Source organism: Coenobita brevimanus, chromosome 65, assembly GCF_032717465.1.
Source record: "Coenobita brevimanus isolate Jiangsu-jjx chromosome 65, ASM3271746v2, whole genome shotgun sequence".
Taxonomy (NCBI): Eukaryota; Metazoa; Arthropoda; class Malacostraca; order Decapoda; family Coenobitidae; genus Coenobita; species Coenobita brevimanus.
In genome coordinates this window covers 45,697,622-45,719,827 of record NC_137018.1, presented here as the reverse complement: position 1 = coordinate 45,719,827, position 22,206 = coordinate 45,697,622, and the positions used below count along the sequence as shown (strand labels likewise).

The window sequence follows — 22,206 nt, the reverse complement described above, 5'->3', positions numbered from 1 at the left end:
TTGGAGAAGAACAGGGAGGCTTTAGGAAGGGAAGAGGTTGTGTAGATCAGATATTCATTCTTAGATCTTTAGTGGGAAAGTTTCTAGAGAAGGGAAAGAAGTTGTATGCAGCATTCATGGATTTGGAGAAAGCATATGACAGGGTGGATAGACAAGGATTGTGGAAAGTATTCAGAATATCTGGAGTAGATGGGAAGTTGTTGAATGCTGTGAAGAGTATGTCTGATGGTGCTAAGGCTGCAGTGTGTGTGGATGGTGAACGGAGTGAATTATTCTCTTTGAAGGTTGGGTTGAAACACGGGTGTGTCATGTCTCCATGGTTGTTCAATCTGTACATGGATGTGGTAATAAAAGAGGTACAAGGTAGGGTAGTGGATGTTGGAGTGGCCCTGGTGAGAGAGGATAGTGTTTGGAAACTCCCTGTACTGTTGTTTGCAGATGATACTGTGTTGTTGAGTGAAGACGAAGGAGAGCTGCAAGGCTTGGTGGATGAGTTTGGGAGAGTGTGTAAGAAACAGAATCTAAAGGTGAATGTAGGGAAGAGTAAAGTGATGGTCTTTGAGAGAGGTGAAGTCAGTGAATGTACAGCGAGGTTGGATGGTGAGGAATTGGAAAATGTGACTACGTTTAAGTACTTGTGTAGTGTGATGAGTAAGGATGGAGGTTTGGAGGGTGAAGTGCTTGAAAGGGTACAGCAGGGAAGAATGGTTGCTGGTTCCTTGAAAGCAGTGATAAGAAACAGGGAAGTGATCATGGAAGTGAAAAAGTTACTACCTGACAGTATTGTGATACCAACTCTTAACGTATGGAAGTGAAGCTTGGACGTTACTGGAAGGACACAAGTCAGGAGTGAAAGCAGTGAAAATTAGTTATTTAAGAGGAGCCTGTGGAGTCACATGGAGAGACTGGCTGACAAATGGGGATATAAAGGAGCATTGTGGTGTGGATGTGGATGTGATAGGAAGGGTTATGAGGAATACACTGAGGTGGTTTGGCCATGTGGAGAGGATGGAGGGTGAAAGACTGATGGAGAGAGTGTATGTGAGTGAGTTGGAGGGGGGAAGAGGGAGAGAGAGGCTGAGGATGAGATGGAGGGATGGGGTGAAGAGGTATATGAGAGAGGGGGGTGTGAGTTGGGAGCAGGGCAGTGAAATGGCGGGGGACAGGGCAACGTGGAGGCGATTTGTGTGTGGCCACCCTGAACGGGATTGAGGCGTCTGGCAATATGTATCTATCTATCTATGTCTATATATATAAAACACTCCCTCTTCTGTCTTTCTTTTCTTTATTTTTTCCTCTTCCTTCTGCCTATGGGTGACTTTGCACTGAGTGATAAGCCAAAGAGTTTCCTGTACACCAGGAAACCATTTACTACGCTGGGTGGTAACCATATAACCAAATATTGGCGCCTGGTGGTTTAGTGGGTAATTATTGCACTCCAATCGGATTGAGCCGGTGAAGGTTTATATCCAAGGGATGGTTGGGGTTGATTGCTCATGTAGTGCCACTCAGGCATGAGTGAGGCTGGTCACTCCCATCTTAAATGTTGCGACCAACTGCCTAGCCCCGGGCTCCTACGCTCCTCATGGGGCAATGTAGAATTGGATGATGGATGGATGGAGAATATATATATATATTTTATATATAACAACTTGAATTATTTCCGCTCCATGTGGCACCTTGCCATAAACCTCTCTAACAACGTTACCTCATCATCCTTCCCTCCTCTTTTTTATTCTGATGGTTCTGTAGCTATTTCTTCTACTGATAAAGCTGATCTCTTCGGCCAGACTTTCTCCTCCAATTCCACCTTAGATGATTCCAGTGCTGTTCCTCCATCACTTCCCCCCTCTGACTTCCTCATGGCTGACATTAAAATTTCTTCAGCTGATGTATTTTCTGCTATCACTGGATTTTATACTAACAAGGCATATGGGCCTCATGGAGTCCCTCCTTTTGTTCTCAAGAACTGTGCATCTGTGCTTACATCCTGCCTAGGTAAACTCTTTCGCCATTGTCTATCAACTTGTACCTTTGCTTCTTGCTGGAAGTTTGCTCTCATTCAGCCAGTCCCAAAGAAGGGTGACCATTCCCAACCCTCTAACTATCGTCAAATTTCTTTTGCATCCTGTATTTCAAAAGTTTTTGAGTCAGTTCTTAACAGAAAAATTTTAAAGCATCTTTCCTATCACAACCTGGTTTCTGATCATCAGTATGGATCCCGTCAGGGACGCTCCACTGGCGATCTTCTCACATACTTTTCAGACTCCTGGTCATCCTCCTTTCGGGACTTTGACGAAAGCTTTGCTGTTGCATTTGAGATCTCAAAGGCTTTCGATCAAGTCTGGAATAAATCTTTAATTTCCAAACTACCCTCTTACGGTTTCTATCCTTCTATCTGTGCCTTCATCTATAGCTTCCTTTCTGGTCGTTCTATAGCCGCTGTTGTAGGCGGCCATCATTCTTCTCCTAGATCAATCAACAGTGGTGTTCCTCAGGGCTCTGTCCTATCACTGACTCTCTTCCTTCTATTCATCGATGACCTTCTAAGCTGTACATCTAACGCTATCCACTCGTACGCTGATGATTCCACCCTTGACCTTTCCATTCGGTTCCTGCAATGTCCATCTCAGCTGTTACTTCAACAGACAAGGGATGAGGCTATGGCAAACCTAATGTGTGACTTGGCTTGTATCTCTGACTGGGGTAAAAATAATCTTGTTGTTGAATGCATCAAAAACTCAGTTTTTACACCTATCAACCCGACACAATCTTCCACAGGTGCACCCACTAATGTTTAATAATATCCAGCTCAGTCCTGCATCATCCTTGAACATGCTTGGGGTTTCATTCACTTGGGACTTATCTTGGAAAGATCATATTTCATCTCTTGTAAAATCTGCTTCCAAGAGATTAGATGTGCTAAGCTGACTTCGTCCCTTCTTTACCCCTGCACAGTTTTTGACTTTATACACGAGTTTTATCCCCCCTGTTTGGAGTACAACTCTCATGTGTGGGGAGGCTCCCCACATACGGGTCTTCTCAATAGGGTGGAGTCAAAGGCCTTTCGTTTCAACTCTCCTTCTCTTACTGGCTCCCTTCAACCTCTGTCTCTTCGTCACAGTGTTGCCTCTTTATCTCTTTTCTATTGTTACTTCAATGGTCACTGCTTCTCTGAACTGTGTGCTTGCATCCCTCTACCTCTACAACGGGCGCGTAACACCCGTCTAGCAACAAACTCTCATCCTTTTTCTGTCCAACTCTCTAATGCAAGAATTAACCATTACTCCCAGTCCTTCATTTATGCAACAGGTCAACTCTGGAACTGTCTCCCTCTGTCTGTATTTCCTAGTTACTATGATCTCCAGTCTTTCAAATGCAGTGTGTCCAGGCATCTCAAAATGATCGGATTTTGAATTTGGCTCTCTCTCTCTCTCTCTCTCTCTCTCTCTCTTTTTTTTTTTTTTTTTTGAAGGAATGGTTTGCTGGCCCCTGCCCTTTGATTCCTTCTTTCTTGCATTAGAAATTTTACCGGTATATACATATACATATATATATATATATATATATATATAGGTAAGCCCTTAATTCACACGAACTTTTTTTCACGCGATTTCGGTTATCCACGAATTTTTCGTACACTAATTAAAACAAAATTGTAGTGTTTAAATAAATAATTTTAATATACAAGAGAAATAAATAAAATATAAAAATGCCTACCTGCTGCCCGTGTGCATACATATATGTATGTGTGTGTGTGTGTGTGGGAGGTCTGTATACCACGCACCATACACACAGGCAGTTTGAATCCGACGGTCGAATCATGCAGGACTCGCGAATCGTTATTTGTGGCTTATTTTTCTGCCTTGCAGTGATTGCCTGCCTTGTCTGTCAACATGGGGCATTAGCGTAGTGCTAGTGATACATGTGGTAACACACCAAAACGGACTCGTAAAGTGATGTTGGTGACAGAGAAAGTTAAAGTGTTGGACAAACTTAAGGGAGGAAGGAGGAATGTCGGCGACAATTCTCCGTCAGGACGATTCCCCGTCATGTATTTGCATACCAGTTTATTTAGCAAGTACAGTACACTAGTTTTTTACTTATATGAGTTATAAAATCCCCCTGAAAGTTAGTTATTAAAGTATTAATCAATAATAAGTATATTTATAGAATGACAGGGAGTCGTCCATGTTTTAATGGTGAATTGTCTTGGAACCGTGTGTTTGGGGTGAGTCAACTGTCCTTACAATAAAGAAAACAGAACGTAGCATATGATTATAGTCAGTGAGGGCTAGTGCACCAGACTGTGCTAGTGTCTCCACCTACGCCTGTGAACTGGCTTGGAACGTATGTTTAGGGTGAATGAGTCAACTGTTTGGACAATAAAGAAGGCAGAATGTAGCATATGGGAGGTAGTGAGGGTTTTTGTACCAGACTGCTGAAGTGTCTCCACCTACGCCTGTGGTTGTCAGGTTTCAGTGTTAAATTTCTTATATTTTTGTTGTTTTTCATACTTTATGCTAGTTTATAAGGTGTATGTAGTGCATAAACAGTATTATTCAGATGTAATATACTTAGTAGACATGCAATATACTTAGTAGACATGCGTAATTGTGCACACAAGGGCAGAATGTATACGCGAATTTACCACATGCGTGAAGGGTCTGGGAACGTAACCCTCGTGTGAATTAAGGGCTTACCTGTATATATGTATAAAATAGCACGAACTCTTCGTACTTTCCTGGATGTGGATTTATACATGCAGTGAGATAAAGTTAGGCCTTTATGCTGCATCATCATCATCATCATTAGCCATTTGAGTATCCACTGCAGGACCAGCCTATCCTGACCGAAGTCGGGATGATACAGCCAATGTTTCTCTACCAAGTGGCTTTGGCTGTCTGGTAGAGATTGTATTTATGGTGAGAAGTGCTTGTAAGTGTAATTGTAGTGTTGGAGTGGCGTTGGATGAGTGTGTAGTCTGTGAACCAAGTGTAATCGGCCCACGCAAGCCGACTGGATGCAAGCATACTTTATAGTAAGCGACACTGGTTCATCCACAGCACTCCTTGTGTCCGCCAATGCAGTACGTGGCCAGATGAACACTCCCAAAGTTTATTACCTTGGCGGGGCGTGAACCCTGGTTCACCTGTGTACGAGAGGCACACTCTACCACTGTACCACAGAGGCTCCTTATGTTGCATAGAGGTGTTTTATATTTATATATATTTATATATATATATATATATATATATATATATATATATATATTATATATATATATTATATATATATATATATATGAACACATATACATATATACAGTAATCCCTCCACTATTCGATGTTATAGAGCCAAAGGCATGTCCGCAAAGTGGTCCCGTCTGGATAGTGGGCCCAAGCCTCTTGGACTTTTACTAATGGACCCTAACTCAAAAAAACACCTATACAACTCCCTCTGGACATGCATAGCACCTTTTTAAAACCCAAATCACAACAGTAAGGGACATAAAGCACTGAAATAAATGCAAAAGAACCATAAAATGAGGTTTTAGATGTGAGTTTCTACAATAGTAAACATTCTGGGTACTTACAACAAGTCCCTGGCTCCTGGACTGGTAGTTATGGACCCTAACCTAGCCTAACTTAGAAAAACACCTGCCTACTGCACATGCATAGCACCTAAGACCCTATTCACACCAATAAGGGACATAAAAGAGTGAAATGAGGTGTTAGAGGTAAGTATGGAAAATACAGTACAATATGAAACATTCTGGGTACTTACAACAAGTCCCTGGCCATCTCGATGAATAACCCACCTCCTCTCAGACTCTGACAGTAAGGAGGAGTCCCTGAAGCACCTGTAGTACACTGTACATGAAGTCTTGCACTGAACTTAGTCATTTGCATTCAGAATTCCATTCTCATAACACTGCGCACTCTAGTCTTGCGCTCCATTGTACCTTAATGAAATAAGTGTTGCACTCTGCACTTAAAGTCTTTGCACTCATAAATCCATTTTCTAAACATAACACACTCTAGTTTATTTGCACTACATTGAAAGTTTATAAAATCAATGTTGCACTCTGCGCTTTAGTCTTTGCACTCAGAATTCTAATTTTTTAACACTATGCACTTTTTTTTCACTGCCTAACACTGTAAATTCCCATGTGGTCCAGTGGAGAAGTTCTTGCCCTTTAATCACTGTCAGAGTCTGAGAGTAGCTGATGCAGGTGACCTAGGGGTGCATCGCTGGGTCGTGGTGATGGAGTACTCACTGCAGACGACTCTGAAGAGAGGCGCAAACTCACATCGAGTGGTGACTCCACAGTGCCTGATGTGCTGGGCTGTGGCTCGGAGCATGAGGGCCTGTCTTGGGGAGGCAATGGAGTGGAGCCAGGGCTGGGCACTGCGGGGGTCACGGGTCTGAAAAAGTTGTCAATGGTTGATTGACGCAAGGAACGACGATTTTGACGATTAATGATGCACTGCCTGAAAGCGCGCACTTCCTCCACAAGTCCCAAGGGCCCCATCTCCCTATCGCAATCCGGGTGTTCCAGGTAGTCCAGAATGAACTCTACGTGTTCCTGGAGTGCGCTCAGCTTGGTGATGGCTGGAGTAGTGTCACGCTGAGAGGAGTCCGCATCATTGTCACCGTCCTCGTCGGAATCTTCAAGCTGGGTACTGACACCTGCAACTGAAGATCCGATCTCAATATCAGACATGGTCTGATACCCAGGATCGCCCTCGTCGTCATCCAACCACTCACGCACTTCGTCCACATCAACATCGTCCCCATGCGCACGTAGACGTGCATGGAAGTCATACACGTCAAAACCTAGGAAATTGTGCTCCACATCCATTCCGAGAAGCAGACGAGACCAATCATCTTCTAGAGTCTTGACAGGGACTTCCTTCCATGCATTGGCCCAGTTGTAAATGGCAGACTTGATGTTGTAGCGGGAAAGGTTTTCCAGTCTGCTGGCCTCGCGTGTCCTGTCCCTTCCTGCGCTCGTCCTCGTCCTCGAGAACAACCATCACCTTGTCCAGGAACTTCCTTCGGTACAGCCTCTTCATTGCCACGATCACTCCTTGGTCCATTGGTTGGATGAGAGCAGTTGTATTAGGTGGCATATGCATGCACCTAATGTGGCCATTCTCAGCCACCAAGTCCTTGTCGCACAGGTGAGCAGGTGCATTGTCGAGGAGAAGGAGGGCCTTTACCTGGTCGAGCGGGATTCCCAGTTCCTTCGTCTGGTAATGGATGACCTCCTTGATGAAATGGCGGTGGAACCAGTCTTTGAAGATCTGGGCAGTGAACCACGACTTCAAAGAATGGTACCAAACGACAGGAAGGACATCCATCACCCCACGAAGACACCGAGGCTGCTTTGCACGGCCAACAATAACGGGCTTAAGCCGGTGCATGCCGTTAGCATTGGCACAACACAAAGTAGATATCCGTTGCTAGGAGAGCTTGTGGTCAGGTACATGCTCCTCCTTTTCCTCAGCTAGAGTGTTTGTAGGCAAAGAGGGATAAAATAAACCAGTTTTGTGAGCGTTGTAGACTTGACTGAGAGTGAGGCCCTCCCTGTCAATCAAGCACTTCACCTTGTGTCAAAACTCCTCTACTCCATCCTTGCTGGCGTCCAAAGCTTTGCCATGAGACTTATGGTTGGTAAGGCCATGTCGTAACTTGAACGCGAAGAGCCAACCCTCGGATGCCTTTAAGTCTAGGGCGTCGTGAAGCCTTGCGAACTTCTCAGCAGCAGCCTTCAGCTCCTTGCCACGCACCAGCACACCAGCGGCACATTGCTGTCGATACCAAATCAACGTGGAGCGGTCGACTTCAGCATACTTGGGAGTAAACATCATCTTCCTCTCCATGTTGCGTTTGCTTCTCGACGAGAAGTCAGCCGTGTACTGCATGAGTTTTTCGCAGGATCTTTTGATGTCACACAAAGTAGATCAGGCCAGGTTGAATTCATGAAGGATGCGTGAGGTAGACCATCCCACATCCACCTTGTCCAATATCTCCCTCTTCTTCTCCAGAGTCAAAACCATTCTCTTCTTCTTCTCAGGTGGCGGGGCCATCATCGCACACACTAATAAGAGGCACGAGAGCTGCAGGTAAGGCACCACCACAAAAGCGAGCAAGTGGGCGGCCATGATCATGAGTGTGCACTCACAACAAGAGACGGGCGGTAAGTGGGGAGGATGCAGGGTCGCTCTAGCGGACGGCGGCGGAACTACTCACCAAAACACAGCTGGGCCGCGCCGCGCGCACCGAGTTCATATTACGGGTGGGAAAAAGTTGGATTTTTTTTCCGAATTTTTTGCGATTTTTTGCCCATTTTGGAAATACTGGGTGCTGGGACCAAAATATCCGGTAAGTGGGGATGTCCGGAAAATGGGCGTCCGGATAGTACGGGTATTACTGTATATATATATATACTATATATATATATATATATATATACTATATATATATATATATATATATATATACTGTATATATATGAGGCGTCTAGAGCCACAGGGGCATCCCCACCAATATACTGGTTTTGAGTTAGGTAGGGGAGACAACAGGCTTAACTCTCTTCTCAGTGACAGCACTGGTTGCCATACAAGATTCGGCCTTCTGGACAGTGGTAGAGGGACTCAAAGTCACGTGGGTTTGTCCATGCTGCCGGGCGAACAAATCAGAGCAGGCAAGCATCTAAGCCACACAGCCCAAACCAATCAGCATTCTCACTCTCTGCCACTCCCCCAGAGCAGCCAATCAGCAAGCGTGTGGCCCGCCCGGTGTGACGGTGAGGATTCCCTCCCGTGTTCACTGATGTGTATAATTATTACGTATTGGATTTTTACCCCATTTATCGTGGATTATTGGTGACAAGATGAGCTGTTGTTATTGGGGTTGAAGGGGGGGTGACAAGATGAGTTCATCACATAGGTACAGTGAGGAGGTGGTGCCTATAACCTCTCGTGAGTGTCAGAAGTGTGTGGAGAAGTGGAAAAAGGTAGAAAGGAAGAGGAAAAAAGAGTGGTGAGGGGAGACAGCGGGAGGGGCTTGGCACCGAGGACGCAGAGTTGGATGTTGATCTCCTAGATGACGACCCCACCATTTAACCCCCCACTGCCCCTTCTCAATTTACTTAAGCACTACACTACTTTTTTTTTTTTTAGTGTTATTATTTCAATCTATTATGGTAGAGGAAAAATAATAACTGCATTGAATTCAGTTTTAGTTGTAAAAAACGTGAAATTACAGTAATAATTATTCGTTTATTAATAATAAGTGAACTGGAATCTTCAGTTAATAATGTTTTGTACATTAATACATTCGTTTATGTTTTTTCTGCTATGTTTTTAAATCCCTACAATATGTTATTATGCCCACTTATAAATTGGGGGTTTTGTTTACTGCCTATTTTGTGGTTACGGTCATTATTGTTTTGTTTTTTTGGCTTGACATGTAGAGCATAGGCGCTGATGATCATTTTGATGTACAAAAGGTTTGTTTATTGCCTTCTGGCTATGATGTTCCGATAAACACAACTTTAAAGCGTTATAACTCAAAAGTACATTTTGGCGCCGATGCCCCTTTGGTTCTAGACGCCTCATATATATATACTGTATATATATATATATATATATATACTGTATCCAGTATATATATATATATATATATATATATATATATATATATATATATACACACACACATACACATACACAGTACCCTCGCATCCAACACGCGTTTGTCCAGCACGATTCGCGTCCAGCACGGAGAGCAAAGAATTAGTACGATTTAATACAATTTAATTACTGTAACATGGGTGCATTAGCATAACATGCATGGAGCTCCGAGAAGTGGGTGAAATCCGCAGAGTTCACCTCTAGGTCGATCACCCCCGGTTCAACACGGTCATACTGGACGTTTCTGTGATCCTGACAGCCAATCAAAACTTCTGATCAAGTTGCCTCCCCCACCCGCTATCGTGACGTGATCGTGAAGTCGCCCAATCAAAAATGCTTCTGCTTTCACGTGATGTTTTGTTTAAATTTCTCCCGCCACAGTGCCACTCAGTCGCATAATTTGCATTGGAAGGTGCTTTTTTCTCGCTGCATTTTCTGCCCTTGCAACTGCATTTTATCCTGCTCATGATGCCTAGGAAGCCTTCTGAGAACCCCAAGAAGCGGCGGCACCTCCCTCAGGCCACCAAGCTAGAAATCATTGAGAGGAAGAAGAAAAGGGAGAGGAAAGTGGACATCGCCAAGGCCTACGACGTGAATGAAGCCAGCATGAGGACCATAATAAAAACCAAGACAAGATCCTGGCAGCAGTGAAGGCTTACGGAATGCTAGGACAGGCAGAAGCAGGACTTTCCATGGATGTGGATAAGAATAGTGATTCTGAGTGTGATTTCGAAGGATTTATGAGGGAGGTTGAGGAGGAGCAGCGGTCATTACCTGCTGGTAACGCCAGCAGCCATCCTCCGGGGACCCAGTAGGACTACCTACATCCTTGGATACCACCTTCCATTCCCTGCAAGCCCACCGACACTATCCTAAAAGGTTAGTTATCATTCATAGTACAGCACCATTTATTATAATTACAGTAGTACCAATATATGTAAAGGTATATGGTAGGTATTTAGGGTGACTTTTCCTAGGGTTGCTGACATAATTCATTTTTCCCCATAAGCTCTGTTGTTTGTCCAACACGTTTTTGGTCCAACACGGGACCTGTGCATGGCAATATTACCCTGTTGGACGAGGGTACTGTATATATATAATAAAATAATTTGGTTTCACTCCAGGTATTCCTGAAGGGCTAAGCCATTGCCCCTGAGTATAGGACTTTTGGACTGGAGCGTATAACATTTTATGACTAGATGCCCTTCCTGATGTCTAGCAATGATCCTTGGGTGGATTCGATCCTCCGACCCTTCGGTTAGAGCAGAGCGCTCTAACCCACTGAGCCATGGCTGCTACATATATAATATATATATATATATATATATATATATATACAGTAACCCCTCCAATATCCGGATCAATAGAGCCATCGGTAGGTTCGGATATTGGTTTCGTCCGGATATTGGGCCCCAGCTTATGGACTTGTACTTACGGACCCTAACACAGAGAAACACCTATACAACTCCCTCCGGACATGCATAGCACCTATTTAACACCCAAATCACACCAATAAGGCACATAAATGACTGAAATAAATGCAATAGAAACATAAAATGTGGGTTTAGAAGTATGTTCATACATTAATAAACATTCTGGTACTTATGGACTCTAACCGAACCTAACCTAACCGAACCTAACCGAACTCTGAAAAACACATTCCTACTGCACATGCATGAGGTAAGTTTAGTATGGAAAGAAGTACAGTATGACACTTTCTGGTAAGTATAGTATGGGAAAAAATACAATATGAAACATTCTGGTAAATATAGTATGGAAAATAGTACAACATGAAACATTTTGGCTACTTACAGCAAGTCCCTGGCCACCTCGATGAATAACCGCCTCCTCTCGGACTCTGACAGTAAGAACGATTTCCTGAAGCACTTGCACTACACTCTTCCTGAAGTCTTGCACTGAACTTAGTCACTAACACACAGAAGTCCGTTCTTTTCACAGTGTTCACTTAAGTCCAAATAATGTTCCATTAAATTTAAGTGTTGCACATTAACTTTTCCCAAGTTTTTTTAAGTTTCCAAAGCCAAAACAAAGAAGGTTAGTTACGTTAAATTTCTTTTCTACTTAGTCTTTTCTCCCAACTTGAAAACCTTAACACAACACACCGTTTTTTTCACTGCACAACACTCAAAATTCCCGTGTGGTCTAGTGGAGAAGTTCTTGCTGTTTATTCACTGTCAGAGCCCGAGAGTATCACTGACAGGCGTCCAAGGGGTGCATCGGTGGGTAGTGGTGATGGCGTACCGACTACAGAAGACTCTGAAGACAGCCGCAAACTCACGTCGAGCGGTGACTCCACTGTAGCTGATGTGCTGGGCTGTGGCTCGGAGCATGAGGGCCTGTCTTGGGGAGGCAACAGAGTGAACCAGGGCTTGGCACAGCGGGGGTCACGGGCCTGAAAAAACTGTCAATCGTTGACTGACGCAAGGACCGACGATTCTGGCGATTGATGATGCGCTGCCGGAAAGCACGCACTTCCTCCACGAGTCCCAAGGGCCCCATCTCCCTGTCGCAGTCCGGGTGTTCCAGGTAGTCTAGGACGAACTCTAGATGTTCCCGGAGTGCGCTCAGCTTGGGGATGGCTGGAGTAGTGTCCTGCTGGGCGGAGTCTGCATCATCATCGCCTTCGTCGTCGGAATCTTCAAGTTCGGGACTGACACCAGCAACCGAAGACGCGATCTGGATATCAGACAACGTCTGATACCCAGGATCGCCCTCGTCGTCGTCCAACCACTCACGAACATCGTCCACATCAACATCGTCGCCGTGCGTACGTAGCCGTGCATGGAAGTCATCCACGTCAAATACTAGGAAATCGTACTCCACATCTGTTCCGAGAAGCAGACGAGACCAACCATTTTCAAGAGTTTTCACAGGGACTTCCTTCCATGCACTAGCCCAGTTGTACAGCGCAGACTTGATGTTGTAGCGGCGAAGGTTTTCCAAAGTCCGCTTGCCTCAAGTGTCACGTCCTTCCCTGCGCTCGTCCTCGTCCTCGTCCTCGAGAACCACCATCACCTCGTCCAGGAACTTCCGACGGTACAGGCGCTTTGTTGCCACAATCACTCCTTGGTCCATTGGTTGAATGAGAGCAGTCGTATTAGGTGGCAGAAACATGCACCTAATACGGCCATTCTCAGCAACCAAGTCCTTGTCGCACGGTTGGGCAGGTGCATTGTCGAGGAGAAGGAGAGCCTTTACCTGGTTGCAAGGAATTCCCAGCGTCTTCGTCTGGTAATGTATGACCTCCTTGACGAAGTGATGGTGAAACCAGTCTTTGAAAATCACAGCTGTGAACCATACTTTCAAAGAATGGTACCATACGACAGGAAGGACATCCATCACCCCACGAAGGCACCGAGGCTGCTTTGCACGGCCAACAATAACGGGCTTAAGCCGGTGCATGCCGTTAGCATTGGCACAACACAAAGCAGATATCCGTTCCTTAGAAAGCTTGCGGCCAGGTACACGCTTCTCCGTCTCATCGGCGAGAGTGTTCGTTGGCACCGAGCGATAGAATAGGCCAGTTTTGTCAGCGTTATAGACTTGACCGAGAGTGAGGCCCTCCCTGTCGATCAAGCCTTTCACCTTGTGCCGAAACTTGTCCACTCCATCCTCGTTAGCATCCAATGCTTCGCCATGTGCTTTACGGTTAGTAAGGCCATGTCGTAACTTGCACGCGAAGAGCCAACCCTCGGATGCCTTGAAGTCAAGGGCGTCGTGAAGCCTTGCAAACTTCTCAGCAGCAGCCTTCAGCTCCGTTCCACGTACCATCACACCAGCTGCACGTTGCTGTCGATACCAAATCAACGTGGAGCGGTCGATCTCTGCATACTTGGGGGTAAACATAACCTTCCTCTCCACGTTGCGTTTGCTTCTCGACGAGAAGTCAGCCGTGTACTGCATGAGCTTGTCTCGGGAACGCTTGATATCGAACAAAGTCGACCGGGCCAGGTTGAACTCGCGGAGAATGCGAGAGGAAGACCAACCCGCATCAACCTTCTCCAATATCTCCCGTTTCTTCTCCAGAGTCAACACCACTCTCTTCCTTTTCTCAGGAGGCGGGGCCATCATCACACACACTAAGAGTATGGCAGAGAGCAGCAGGAGGCCTTGCAGCAAGTACGGCACCACCACAAAAGCGAGCACGTGGGCAGCCATGGCGAACAGCGCAGGTCTTGTCGCGGTGAGAGACAGGCGGGAAGTGGGGAGGATGCAGCGGCGCTCTATCGGACGTCGGAGGAATGACGAACCAAAACAATGCTCTCACGCGGCGCGCGCGGCAAGTTCAAATTACGGACGGCAAAAAATCGATTTTTTTCCCCAATTTTTTTTGGATTTTCGGACCATTTTGGGAATGTTTGATCCCAGGACGATAAGGTTCGGTTAGTGGGGATGTTCGGTTATTGGGCGTTCGGATATTAGAGTGATTACTGTATATATATATATATATATATATATATACACACACACACACACACACACACACACACACACGTGCATATATAATATAGCACGAACTGTTCCTACTTTCATGGATGTGGATTTTAACATGCAGGGAGATCATATATATATGTACCGTATAGGGTATATACATACGTACATATATTAAATTGCACAAACTGTTCCTACTTTCATGGATGTGGATTTCAAACATGCAGGGAGATCAAAGTTAGGCCTTTATGGTGCATACTGCTGTGGTTCATTAGTCCCGTTACCTTCATACAGTTTTTAGACTCCTGATAGTAATTCAAGACTGTAGCAAGATGTGGCTCAAAAGGATCTAATTCCAAGCGATAGTTGGGTTTATTGCCCTTGCAGGGCTGCTAAGGTGTGGGCAACTGGTCACTCTTGCCTTTAATATCAGGACTGATTACCCTAATCCTGGCCTTCAGTGTTTTGATAGTAGTATTGGATTGGATGTTAGATTGAAACTGTATTACTGTCATTTACATCAGTTATTGTTTGTTTATGTGTGATATTGGACCAAATTGTCAAATATATCATTTCCCAAGAGACAGGTTTTTAAATAAAGTTATTTTGACTTCCTCAGAGGTGCTAGAAAGTGATGAGGATGAGATTGATGAGGAGGGTTTTGAATATTTGGAAAAACTAGAGGAGAAGGTGAAGAAAGGGTCTGGATCATCTCCCTTCCCAGTCAACACTTCTATCCAGGTGAGTTTTTATTATTACAATCAGGGGTACCTGACATTGCCCTGATAAAACCCAGTAATTGTACATATTAGCATTGCCTGGGACTTTGGATGGTCACTTCTTCTATTGGGGAAGACTCCCAGGGTTCCATTTTACCCATTGAAACCTATGTTCCTCCACAACTTATTTCTCCCAAGGATATATTCTCCTTGGACCTATTTTTCCTCTACCCAACCACCCACTCCACCAGTCTGTCCATCCGTCTGACCCATTGGAGCTAATGCTACAGTTGTAGAAGTAAAAAAAAACTGCTGTAATTGAGTACCGTTGATTATTTCAAATTAGTTCTAATCATGGCCATCAGGGGTGCAGATTCATTTTTGTTTTTGAAGGCTCCAGCATGCTTGCATGTGTCGGCCTTGGTCATCTAATGACTGCTCTCCATGCTGCTCGATCTCTAGCAGCCTCCCTGTTCAGTCCCTTATCCCCGTTGCCACGCACAGTGACTTCATCCCAGGTCTTTTTCTGTCTGCCTTTCACAACCCAACCCCTAATGTTAACATTCCTAACTTTCTGCACCCAGTTGTCATCCCCCATTCACTCCACATGCCCAGACTATCTCAATCTACCCATCCTCATTACAGCACCAATACACTCCAGTCACATCCTACCACTTGACTCTTCCATCATCAACTTAGCCCCCAAGGTCTCACACTCAAGGACACACTGCAGATCCACCTAATCATTGTCATTTCTGTATATCTGAGCCTTCGTTTATTCTCTTCCTTTCTGCCCAGGTCTCACCACCATACAGCATTACACTCCTAACACGTGCTTTATACAGAGATCCTTTAGCACAGAAAAAGAGCCCTCTCAATGTCAGGAGACACAACAGGTCCTTGAGCTTTTTCCAACCACTCCTCACTCTAGCCGTTGAGCTAGATCAAGCCCCACCTCCAGCACAGAATGTCTCCCAGATAGCAAAGCTCCTTCACTTACTCGAGAGACTCACCAGCAAGTTCAGTCCTTTCACACCTGACAATCTCCACATGCTCTCCCCGACACAGCACACATAAAATCAGCATTATCTTCAAGTCTGCCTTTAATACCATTATATCTTTCGTGCACCCACTTACCACAAACACTGCATAAAGTGGAATTACTTCCCACACCTATGAGCAAAATCACACATGGCCACTCTCCCTCTTCTTTGACAGTACTGTTTTATATGCATATACTCTCATGCCTTTGTGTCCCATACTATCTCTTCACTTCCTAAATCTTTCCTCCACCTCCCTTTTATTTTCAACAATTAACACTAAATCATCGGGACACATCTCCCATGGGAGTCCATTTCTGAAGTCATGTAAGAGGGCTTCAAGTACCATGATAAACAACAAGGGGCTCAAAACTGACCCATGGTGCCCACCAGCATTCATGGAAAACTCACCACTCAAGCCTCCGTTCACCCATACCTGGGTGCGAGCACCCACATACAGTACATGGCCATAACCATCCTAACCAGCCACTCTTTGATCCCAAGCTTTCTCATTGCCCACTTCTGCACCTCCCTAGGGACTCTGTTAAAGGCCTTCCCCAAGTCAGTGACAACAAAGTACAGATCCCTTTTCTTCCTATAAATTTTCCTGAAGGTGTTGAACAGTGAATATGTCATCAGTGGGAGTGGGGAGGATCCTTTTAGGACCCTCCCTGGTACCATCATTATCTGGTCCAAAAGCTTTATGCTTCTATAATTAGCCCTTTCCAGGGCATCACCCTTCCCCTTGTACACATTTACAATCATATCATCATCATCATCCGGACATCCTTTCCCACCTTAGGCCAGCGCGAGAAGTAGCATCATCCAGACAGCCTAAATTTGCCCAGTTCAGTGGGCCACTCTTCCACTTTCTTATCATTCAAGGCCACAGAATCCTGGCCCCATCAGATAGGCCAAAAAAAAAATTCACCACATTCTGTATCTTCATACACGCCTATCTGTCTAATAATTTAACCTAACCTAACGTCCTGTTGGGAAATTGGGAAACTATATCCACCTTTGAGCACGTTTTCTTCCATTGCGCTGGAAACGATCGTAGGGGAAAGTGACGATAATAACAGGGAGGAAATTTTTCAGCAAGAAAAAGTAATTTGCCAAACTGAAAGTTGTCAGAACATTACAGAAACAAGCTGGAGGATTATGAATTGAATTGGTAAGGTCTTTCTGCAGCTTTAAGTGTACAGTGAAAGACACAAGTATCTTCCCAAAGTCTGACGAAAATAGCGTGGAAAAATCGAACCATTTGAAACACCCACTAGTAGAAACAAGGTTTTCGTTGTATTTTGCCTGGTGTAAATTTTCTTCAGACAGAACTGGGAAGATAGTTGTGTCATTCATTGTACATTTACCGGTAAATAAATCAATCTAACAGTACTTGTGTTTTGTTTCCATTGGATTAATCGTGATTTCAGACTTTTCAGGCACCTCTTCACACCGTATAGTCTGGATAAATGGGCTGTCTCTGTATTTCCTTTCGTATCAATTTTCGTATAATTGAGACAGATATTTTCCTATTGTGGAATTTGTTCTATATTCATCGTTTTTGTACCATCAAAATCTATACTTCGGGTTTTCGTATTTCGAAGACTCACTGTATTTAGGTTATCCAGTACAAGTCTCTGAGACTCAGATTTTTGCCCTGTAAACCTCTTTTGTAGCCCTACACTTGGCAGCCAAGTGTTCCTCTTTGTTACCATCCATTTCCATTCCCAGAAAAGCCTTATTTTCTCCTTGTCTGCAACTTCTACACCCTCATCCCACCAAGTTCCTTTATGTCTTGGGGGAGCCCCTTGTCCATCCATACACTGAATCAGCAACTCTCAGGAGATTGTTCTTGAGAGCTCTGTACTATTCATTAACACTTGTGTCAGTAGCTCCCTGTTCAGCCACCACCCTACACATCTTATTATAGAAGGCATCCTTTACTTCATGGTTTTTCAACTTCCATATATTCCTCCTAGGTGCATAGGTACTCTATTTCATCACTTGCTCTTAAAGTGCTTTGTCACATACCAATAGCTTGTGTTGCTGCTCACAGTCCTCGCTTCCTATAACTTTAACATCTCACACTAACCTATCAGCCCTCCTGGCCAAAATATTCTATCTGGCAGCTGTTTCCCCCTGATTCTTATGTAATAAACCTTCTCCCTCTTTTCATGAGTGTGTGCTGCACACAGTCATGTTCATTGCCCCCCCAAACTCAAGTATCCTTTCTTGTTCCATGTTTTTTGTACCATATACACATCACCCATTTATTTTCATATCCTTGAGCTGCTTCACCTACATGACCATTCAAGTCCTCACCCAAAACTACAATCTCATCATCCCCCATACCACTTACTACATGTATAAGTCATCCCAGAATCTATCCTTCTTTTCCTCATCCAAGCCAGCCTGTGGAACATACATCGATATAAATGCAAATACTATCCTATCAAAAAAAGATTTTATTACTATTATCCTGGCACTCACTTTCGTTACATTCATGACATATTCCACCCATTTCTTCTTAACTAACACACGCACACCACCATATCCATCTGCCTCATTCTGCCAAAAAAATTTGTATTGACAGTTCCTCCCGGCAGTCATTCTGGCTGATTCTTCCTCATGTCCATCTTGCATACATCCAACATCCACCCACCTCCTACTCATTGCCTCCAATGCTTCCCTTGTTCTACCCCTCAAACTACCCACTTTCCCTAATGGCACTTTGAACCTCTTGGGTGATTTATGTTCTCCAGGCTTGCTCTGATTTTCCTTTGTTCCCATAATCAATAAAAATAAAAATGACAAGGAAAGACAGACCACAGGCCACGCCCACCCACATAGTCCCAAGTCCAGGCATGGGATTTGGGACCTATAGCTCTGAAGCCGTGACCAGTGGCTGTGGTAGTGGCCTCGGGGCACCCTCCCAGGACAGCTATGGAGACACCCTCCAATGGCACCTTGGCACTTTAGCTGCCCTTCCCTTATTCACCCACTGATAGGGCAGCCTCCTGGGGCACTACTCCCAGGATTGGGCCCGTCTCTGTTGGGTGGGAGCGGCAGCCTGGAAACTTGCAATGCCGTGTACCCTCTAGCACAGATCCGAGCCCCATTCCATACCGACCCCAAGAACTTCGCTGGCAGAGCCCTCATCACGCCTCCACTCAGTGGGTCAGCCACTAAGTAGGGGGGGGCAAAATTTCTGGCAGCCTGTCCTAGTTGGTGTCAACCCCTGTGATGTAGTGGGATACACTCAAACCTCAATTTAAGGGACTAAATGGGGAATCAACTTGTCCCTTATTTGAAAATGTCCCTTGCTTAAAAATGTCCATTGTTTTACCACATATAAAGACAATCTTATTATGAAATGCAATGATTGTTTCACTTATCTTACTTATATATTTATATGATTATGAATATTATTTTACGGGTACTGTATAAAGAAACATATTAATATGTATAACCTAGACATTACACATCATTTTTTAATGGTCTTGTCCGTTTGTCAGGTAGAATATGGAGTCCCTTAAATCTGAAATACCTTAAATCAAGGTTTGAGTGTACGTTGTTATGTAAAGTTCATGTAGAGTAATGCATGGAATAGTTGGAGGAAAGTTTTTGGGAGAGTATGCTGGTCAACTTTCTATTGAAAAGGTCATCAAAGGGGGATGGTCAGATATTCTGGTAGCTGTTGAAACAGGAGCTCCTGCTCTCCCTATTACCAGCATTCCCATTCCCCTTGAAGTGGTGGTGTTACTGTTTTCATGCATGCATGTTGAAGCTTTTGTAAACAAAACGATGAATTAACCTCTTCACAACCAACAGGTAGAATAGTATTGAAGAAAAAATTCAGCAGAGGTTAATGTAAAGCAGCTAAGAAGTAATTGTTAGCTTTTTCTTGTCTATAAACCCTCCATTTTCTATCTTCATCCATACTTATTATTTTTTTTTCTGATCTGATAGTTTTTATCTGTTATTAGTTCAATAATGCTTTGGATTATGAACTGTGGCCGTAAATGAGGATGATATCATCATCATCATCATCATCATCATCATCATCATCATCTGGACCTCCTTTCCCATCCTAGGGCAGGGTGAGGAGTAGCATCGTCTAGACAGCTTAAGTTTGCCCAATTCAATGGACCATGCTACCATTCACTCATCATTCAAGCCCATGGAATCCTGGCTCCATCTGCTAGGCCAAAATAATTTCACCACATTCTGTACCTTCACATACAGCTATCTGATAGAGTTAATCCAAATGCTGTCATGTTAAAAAGGGGTGCCAAATCCCTGGTTATGTGCTTCCCTGCACAAAATTCATCCAGCCAACTTGATCTCTTGTCAGTCCCTTAGCCTCAACAACTTCCATACCTCTTTTCCTCACATACTCATCCGCCATATCCCTCCATCTTCTTGCCCTATGTCCCCTCCTCCCTCCTCCTAATTCGCTCAGATATACCTTTTTCACCCCTCTGTTGTCATCCATCGCACCACATGACCAAACCATCTCAGTACACTCTCTCTGATTCTGGTGTCCACAGACTTCCTCACTCCGCATCTTTCACGAATCACTTTATTCCATATCCTGTCCACTCTGTGTACTCCACGACATTCCTCAGCAGTCCCATCTCCACTGCTCTTACTCTTGCCTTTTCATTTTCATTGCATACCATAGCCTCATATCAGTCTGTAGTTGGCACTGACACTCCTTCATGTAAGCTTGGCGCAGCTGCAACACTCAAGCCTCTGTTTTTCATCAAGGCCTTCATAGCACCAGCTACTTTCCTTCGATATCTCACTGTACTTTCTGCTTCTTTCGCACATTTTCCTCCCTTTTCTGTCACTGTACCCAGGTATTTGAAATCTCTCACCAATTGTGTGGGGATGAGAATGATCAGATGGATGTGGAGTGCATCCTTGAATGACAGGCCTGGGTAGTTTAAGATTGCAAATGAAGAGCTGAGAGGAAGGATTGGACTTTTAATGTGTTGGTGTTGTGCAGAGTTGTAGAGGCAGATGAACGAAGACTTAGGAAAAGGTCATACAGTGTGACCTCAGGGATAAAAGACTGAATAGAGAGGCTGCCAAGGACTGAGCTGCATGGAGAGCTACCAGTACGTGACCTAGGCCGGTTCATGCAGACATACGGAAACCCTTATAACCAAAACACAAAACAGCTCTGGAAGATGTATGTCCGTTATATCTGTAATATAAAGTGCAATTTACTCTCAAGGCACGATGCACACAGACATTAGCAAAACTCTGCACGAGCCTACCAAGTTCTTGTCTGGTACTTGCAGGCAGTACTGCATCATCAGCATATAACAAATTTGAGATATTCCATCCATCACCATTCATTACCAACGCCATCCCTCTCTCCATTACTCGTGTTTTTATTTCTCTCATCACCCCGTCCATGTATGTTTTGAACAACCATGGGGACATCACACAACCTTGTCGCACACCCATACCGATCGTGAACCATTCACTTGGATGTGCATGTGTAAGGGTTAATGAGCACATAAGTTAATGGTTCACGATTGGTGTGGGTGTGCAACAAGGTTGTGTGATGTCCCCATGATTGTTCATTATATATATGGATTGGATGATGAGAGAAGTAAAAACGCAAGTACCTGTAATGGAGAGAGGAATGGCATTAGTAATGAATGATGATGGATGGGATATTTCAAATTTTTTTTATGTTGATGATGCAGTACTGCTTGCAAGTACTGGACAGGAACTTGGTAGACTAGTGCAGAGTTTTTTGGATGTCTGAGCATTGTGCCTTGAGAGTAAATATAGAAAAGAGTAAAGTGATGGTAACTGAGAGTAGGTGACTCCTAGTGCGATGTTACAGGAAATGGAGAGAGATTGGAATTGGTGAGAGAGTTCAAATACCTAGGTACAGTGATGCAAAAGAAGTTGAAAGTAGATTGACACAAGGAAGAAAAGTAGCTGGTGCAATGAAGGCCTTGATAAGAAACAGAGGCTTGAATGTTGCAGCTGCACGAGGCTTACATGAGGGAGTGTTAGTGCCAACACTAACATACGGGTGTGAGACTTTGGTGTGGCATGAAAATGAAAAGTCAAGAGTAAGAGCAGTGGAGATGGGACTGCTGAGGAGTATATGTGGAGTACAGAGAGTGGATAGGATATGAAATAATGTGATTTGTGAATGATGTGGAGTGAGGAAGTTGGTGGACACTGGAATCAAAGTGAGTGTACTGAGATGGTATGGTCATGTGGAGAGAATGGATAACAATAGAGTGGTGAGAAAAG

General features: G+C 44.3%; 1 protein-coding gene across 1 annotated transcript in view; it reads left to right on the top strand.

The window, feature by feature from the left end:
* The window catches only part of msk (importin-7 msk), a 161,003-nt gene that overhangs the window by 128,027 nt on the left and 10,770 nt on the right, over positions 1–22,206 (top strand). The window contains exon 19 of the mRNA XM_080276609.1: positions 14,776–14,897. Within this exon, the coding sequence (XP_080132735.1) occupies positions 14,776–14,897 (122 nt within the window). The remainder of the gene's footprint in view (positions 1–14,775; positions 14,898–22,206) is intronic.